The sequence below is a fragment of the Hirsutella rhossiliensis genome (assembly GCF_020360975.1).
Source record: "Hirsutella rhossiliensis strain HR02 chromosome Unknown scaffold00001, whole genome shotgun sequence".
NCBI classification, from domain to species: domain Eukaryota; kingdom Fungi; phylum Ascomycota; class Sordariomycetes; order Hypocreales; family Ophiocordycipitaceae; genus Hirsutella; species Hirsutella rhossiliensis.
Window position 1 is genome coordinate 10,157,671 of NW_025408667.1, and position 6,808 is coordinate 10,164,478.

The 6,808-nt window shown below is 53.5% G+C and overlaps 1 protein-coding gene across 1 annotated transcript; it reads right to left on the reverse strand.

Annotated features, from left to right (window-relative positions):
* Positions 1–735: 735 nt before the first annotated feature.
* Positions 736–6,164, reverse strand: HRG_01284 (DNA repair protein RAD5A; the record flags this gene model as incomplete). The annotated part of the gene is made up of 16 exons (XM_044859755.1): positions 736–834; positions 1,078–1,304; positions 1,363–1,740; positions 1,792–1,984; positions 2,039–2,062; positions 2,130–2,231; positions 2,324–2,428; positions 3,242–3,392; positions 3,448–3,633; positions 3,689–4,568; positions 4,623–4,819; positions 4,878–4,908; positions 4,968–5,197; positions 5,250–5,348; positions 5,402–5,934; positions 5,994–6,164. 16 exons carry the CDS (start codon positions 6,162–6,164, stop codon positions 736–738), a joined length of 3,606 nt encoding a protein of 1,201 aa, XP_044726155.1.
* Positions 6,165–6,808: the final 644 nt, after the last annotated feature.

A 6,808-nucleotide genomic window follows, 5' to 3' on the forward strand; every position in this document is an offset into this window, starting at 1 on the left:
AATGCTAAAAAGCGTGGCGCAATCGAGGAGATGCTCAATGCAAAAGTCGGCTGCGTATGGGAGCAATGCATGCGAGCCGCTCACTACCAAGTGAAGCTTGTAGGCCTCGTCGCTGGCTAGATCAACGAGCACCAAGCTCTGTCTGAGCACTGCAGCACAAGAAAAGGCAATTGCGCTCTGCCAAGTGCTTAGCAGATGCTCAAACTTAGTCCTGAGGTATCTATACAATACTCGTTAGTAGTTGCCGTTCCAATTGTCATGTAGTGTAGAGGTCGGAGCAAGCATACTCCTGCGCTGTAAAGTGAATGAACACAATGCTGCCATCGTGTAACTCCTCCACCAATAGCTTGCACTTGTTGATAGCGCCTAGATCAACCCTGTTCCATTCAGTGAGAACTAGCGTGTCGGGAGTCAGCGCCAAGCCGTGAACAATCTCGTAGCGTTTGAGTAGTCTCTTTCCGAAAGTTACCCAAGCAAGAATTGTCATCATCTTCTCAGCTCGCTTGTCGGCCTGCTTCTAGCAGAGCAAGTCCAGAATCTAGTCGTATAACTCCGGAAGCTCCCGGAGTATCGTTGTGATTGCTTCACTGAGCTCCAACAGGCTGTCGACGTCGCATACAGAGTTCAACACAAGTCTCGCCCACAAAAACATCCCTGAAACTATTAGCTCAAGCCCATAGTACGCAGCATGGGAACAAACCGTCAGATTTCTTCACAATAATTTAGGCTATGTCGTCAGTCGTGTTGTCGTCGACCCGCAAACGGCTTCTGGGCAACAAGCTCCTGTATTTCGGATTTGGCAAAATGGTATATGGCCTTGTCGACGAACTCGCGCTGTGTCATGAGTGAAAAGACAGCAAGACGTCTCGCCTTTCTATGGATGGCGTGATTGATTTCCGAGATGTCACGGCTGCAGATCAACAACTTGCAGTTTGCCGGCGAGTTTATTGATACGAGCTGAACGAGATTGTCGACAAGCAAACTTTGCTCTGATGTCTCGCACTCGTCAAGACCATCAACCACAATGCGGCAGAGAGACGCTCCTTGGATAAGGCATGGCTTGTCGGGAGACCCTACGAGCATTTCGCGGAGGACCTTCAAGGAAGGTTTCTGGCATTTTTCCACGAAGTTGGCGAATGCAACAGCAATTAGGTTGGGGTTGCTGTCAATGAGCCTTAGAACAAAGGCTTTTAGAACCTTGGGCGCTGAATCATGACCGTTATACTTGCAGAAGTAAAACATAAGTGTGATATCCTCCCGGCCTTGTAGTGAGTCGAGCAGGCTGGCACAGATGACAGTTTTTCCTGGATAAGGCCCGTGTGTCAATGAAAAGTCTTCTCGGCCAGGAATGTCGAGGCATACCTGCTCCGGGCTTTCCATGGAGCCACAGCACAGGGTTCTTAGTGTCAGCCTTCAACCATGATTCAATCATCGGGGTTTTGCGCATCCAGTCGCAGCTACCCTTGGCACAATCTTGCAAAAGCCGTTCACAGTCATCATCTTGCGATGGTTGGTCGATGTCAAGCCAAGATATCACCGAGGACCGTTGACGAAATAGCCTTCCGTTCTCCTTTGCGGCCGTCTCAGCGGCCATCGTCTCTCTCCACTTTTTAGCTTCGACAATGTCGATGGTGGTTGCTTCCTGGCTTATCGAAGTGCTATGACGAGCCAGACTGTCGAGGATTGCATTAAACCGCACGTCAAAGTTTGCCCATGTTGTCATAAAGAAGAATTTCCAGGCTACAGCAACATTCAGTATTCGACAACGAGAAGCTTGTTTTGTGGCCTCACATTTTCTCCTCACGAACTTGTAAGCTCTTCTGTGAAATTCAAGCACATCGGCGTAGTAGAGTGCCAGCTTCTCGAACATGGCTGGACTATCCTTGAAGGTGTCTGCCAGTAAGTTGAGGCGCGGAAGCGTTCCGGCGATCTTGTCATATGCATCGATAAGTTTGTCGAAGGCCAACATGTAGTCGGACGTGGCCTGACGATGTCAATATCTTGCCCCCAATGCTATGCTTACTTGCACGGCACGCACCTGCAACATCAGCTTGTACGGTGCCTATTGGAGTCATTAGCTATTATTGGCTAATGTAGAGAACTGTTACAGCCGGAAAAAGTCAACGCACCCAGATCCACGGCAGGTACGGGCTGACTCCATTGCTAAGGGCTTCAATGTTTCCGGCATACTTCTGCAAGCCCTGGACAAAGCGGTCGAGCTTGGCATGTTTCTATTCTCTCGCCTTCGCTGGATGACGCGCATTGCTTCAGTGACGTCGTCGACCCGGGTCCTCTGGATCTGAGCCTGGTCTTCAGGGCTCACCGTCTCCTTGAACCGCTCGACAGCCTCGGTGACCAGAAGGAAGGCCGACAGTTGCGCCGCATTCCTGCTCGAACTTTGACTTGCCATGATTAGTAGCCTCGGCGACTAAAGCGCGGAATGTGGTTGTTGATCAGCTCCTCTTCTTGTAGACGGGGCTTCGTATCGAGAATTGAATATTCTTTGGCGGCTACATTACAACAATGACGCTTCCTGCACCAGGCTGTGGTTTCGGCTGTGCAGAGAGAGCGGGCATGTCACGGGACTATCGACGCATAACCACGTCTGCGGCTGGGGATGTTCCTCCAAGGGTAGAAACCATAGGCTCTTGGGTGACCAGTGGCAGCTACAGGACATGATGGCCAGTGGCTGTGCTGCAGCTTGCAGCCAACGACTTGGTATACAGTGTCAGCATGCACCCGCACGACTCCCTGCTCGGCAGGTCGCCAAGGCCGGGCAGAGGCAAAAGGGGCAGCAAGGTGAGGGAATTTGGAGTAAGAAGGCTTGTGCGAAGACGGCAGAGTGATCAAGCCTTTGATTGATCGGAGGGTGTGCCTTTGTACGAGATCAATCCTACTACCCGGCCTGATACGTCTGACGGCCGACCCTTCAAGGAGTCGTCCAATGCCAGTGAAGCACGAAATATCCCTGGTCTGTTGTCTGTTATTAACAGATATTGGGTGGAGGTTACCGAGGCTCATTGGTCCTCGTGTTTCGGCAAAAGGCTAGCCAAGAGCTGTTTGTTCCTGTCAAGCTGGTAAAATACCGCTACACCATGCAAAATGAGGGCACCCCCAATAGAGGTGTTACTAACGCGTATTATAGGCCCTTTTCTTGTCCTGACAGTTCCCCTTTGCTGCGACTATGGACTTCGAGAAAGTGAGTACATCTGAAGCTATGGTTGCAAGATACCAAACGTACCTCCTCGATGGACTCGGCCACGATATAACGCATTGTAACTACAGGATGTTGCTGTCCCATCCTGTGAACGCGGGCAAGAGCCTGGTTCTCGACTGCAGGATTCCACTGAGGTTCAAGTAGATGCACCCGAGAAGCGCGCGTCAAGTCGAGTCTGCCAGCCATCAACACCCTCGTTATCAATAGCGACTGGGCCGTCCTCTTCTTACCCAACTCCGCCACTAGAGACCGTGACGAGCATGACCTTGATGTTGTCATCTGCGCGGAACTGCTCCATGGCCGTGATTCTAGCCGAAGGGGGCACCGACCCGTCAAATTGAACGCACCAGATGCCGGCCTCTTCGAGAGCGCATTGGACCATGCGCAAGCTGGTGATCCAAAAAGAGAAGACGACACTAACACGCCGTGAATTGTTGGTTTCGGACCCCATATAGCAGTTTTGTAACGGACCCTTTTTCACTTGGACTTGCCAAGACCTCGTGGACGAGAGCATTGACCTTGCTCGAGACTATGCCTTGACCAAGCTGGGCTGGAGTGCAGTGTCCCTCGAGAGCCTTTTGCATCAAGTACGAGGGAACAGCTTGCAGCAGACAGGGGGAGTAACCGTTGCATGTACAACCCGTGGCCGCTTTGTAGCCGCCGAGGGCGGCACAGGCGTTACAGTAAACCTGACAGCATTGAGAAAAGTAAGCGCCTTGAGCGATTTCCGAAGAAGCCTGCGTGTCGGTTGCGTCTACAATCTGTCGGCATTTGGTGCAGATGGTGCCTCCTAGAGCGACGTCAGACGCAACAATGCTTGCAGCAGAATCAGGCCCGGGCGTCACTACAGGGCGCTTCCTGCTGGTTGCCAGTGTAGTCGACTTTGATGCCAAGCCCAAGTTGCAAAATACGCGCAGCTTGTTGATCAACTGGATTGTGCTGAACTGGGCCGGGACTCTTCCCGAACTCTGATCGTCATCAAGGAACGACTGAAATCCGCCTTCGATTCTCCGGTACTCTCGCTTCTCATCTGGGGAAAATCTCACAGTCCGCACAAGGTCCTGCCTTGAAGGAAGCACAATCACCTCTTTGGAGCGGCGGAGCATGATGGGGTGGCACAATGCTTTCAATCTCCTTGTTCCCTCTGCAATGTCATTTCCGCGAAAGTATTTGGCGATGTCGTGGTCAAAGGCCTTGGCATCGTCATACGGTTGGAATTGCAGAAACCGTAAAAGACCCGCAATGTCGGTGACGCTGTTTTGGATTGGGGTCCCGGTGATTGCCCAGCGCGAGAGAGCCTTGAGCGATGCAATTGCGGTTGACGTTGCTATCTGGTTCCGCACTTGGTGGGCTGTGCAAGTATCGTCAGTATAGCCATAGCAGCATGGTGAGGCTTCTCACAAACCTTCGTCGAGGATAATTCTGCGCCAATACTTATCAAAAAGGACGCCCCCCGCACACATTCCTTCGCGTCTCTTAAACTCAGCCTGTACGGTGGAGTATGTGGTGAGCACGATATCGGGCCAGGCCGATGTTGGAGGGTTCAAGATCTTGTTTTGGCGATGGTGTCTGGCCCAGGACAGAGTCCCGGAGTGCAAGTGACTGGCACAGGTTAGGATTCCGATCCGTCATTCAGACATGGCATTGCTTCGGGTCAAACCTCTCGAGTTGGCTCTCCCAAACAGCCATGACTGAGGAGGAGGCCGGAGTCAGCTGCCATTGGGGAAGAGTGTGAGGAACTGAGCCTCACCATTCAAGGGTACGACGACAAGAGTTGCCCTCGCAACACAAGAGGGCTGTCTCAAAGCTGCCTTGGGCTTCAGAATGTGAGGTTGAAACTGCTCTTGGGGCTGCTTGCCGGCCGCGATGAGAGCGATCATCTGCAGCGTCTTGCCGAGACCCATTTCATCGGCGAGGATACCACCGCTCCAGGCGGGTGGCGATGCATCTTGAGATACGCCAGTGATGGTGTTGACGTAGCTGGGATAATGCCTCAGTGTGCGAGGTCAGATGAAGGATGACAGGTGCTTACGTGGAGGAGCCATTTGCCGATGTCTTGGCTTGCCAGACATGACTGTTGCAACTGCTGTTTTCTCGGTTTACGAAGAAGTACAGAGCCTGTTTTTGATGGCTGGCAGAGTCAGCCGCCGCAGAATCGGGATAACGCAGACGTTGCCAACATACCGACGGAGCTCTGTTTTCAGCGCAGCCGGCTGCTCAAGTTCTGGCAGGCCGTCGGCAGCCTCGAGCGCTCTGAGCGACGCTGACGCGGAGAAATAGTGCCCCAACCCGTGGGGCTGCTCCAGATCGAACGTGTTGATGGGATGCTCCGAGAGGCCGGGCAAGCAATGGGGGTTAATGTAAGGCACATTGTGCTCGCAGCTAATGGGGTCCTGGAGATAGTATCTGCACTGGTCCAAGAAGCCGCCAACGTCATCGGCGAGATCTCGAGGCCCGTATACGATGACAGACGCCAAGGCAACAATTCTCTTGCTGTGGCTTGTCGAGCTTTGGCTCCGAGCTGCCTCGGCCATCAGCTGTAGGTGTACCGTGTCTTCCCGGGCCAGCGTGGAAAAAGCCTGGGCGGCAGTGTCGTCCAAGCTTCCAACGCATGCGCCATCGTGAACCAGTCTGTTGTCGATGAGGTAAACGCGGACGAAAGAGGAGTTGCTAATGACAGTCATGGTGGCTGCAGAGGTGACGGGCAGCTTTTCGATCTGGAGACAGCAGGAGGTCAGCAGATGGCGCCTGTCGTCTGGTCTGGGCGCTGCTTCACCATGCCATAGCAGACGAGTTTGCTGTCGGTATGCAGAGGCTCGCAAGTTGCCGAGTCGGGACCGGCTGGGGCAGCCAACGGAGCCGAGATGGGGCCGCTGCTCTCCGGCGTCAGCCGGTCAGTGGGTCCGGGCCCGTATCGGCGGCGTTTTGCACAGGGTCCGCGAGCCATTTCCGAGCTCGAGGAGGATCGTCAGTTGTAGACAAAGTTGATGGGGGTGGGACTCGAAGGACAAGGCTCCCGACTCCTGTGCTCCGCCCCCTCGCCCAACCACGGTAAGCCAGGTGAGGCCCCCCCCCTTGCCGGTGTGCGTTGCGCGGCTGAGTGAGCCAGCCACATCTACTCTCTGCTCTTGGGTCGATACGCAACTGTCCCCACTGTAAGACAGTGATTAGGCGATCGCGAAAGGATATCGGCCTCGCAGAGTGGCGTCGCCAGACGTAAGTGCTTTCCAGCATCAAGTGTCATCGCCTGTCAGTGAACGTCTTCCCGAATAGAGTGAAGGCGATGCAACAGGCAGACTATGGCTAAACCAACTTCCATGTAGCGAGGAGGACATCGATCAGGCCTGGGGGGGCTGTATCTTGATGGCAAGAGGCCGCCTCCAAGCTTTACTACAGGGCCATTGGCACGAGGGCCGTATCTCCATTTTGGAGCGCATACGAGATACAGTGACTTTCCTCGGTTCCCTGCAGCTACATTCACGCATGCTTCTATGGAAAATGGAACAGCCGAGGAGGTAGTCGTTTCGGGGCTCATGGCGACTATCTATACTTATCCAAACTTGTACTCGGATTTGTTACTTCATCATGAAC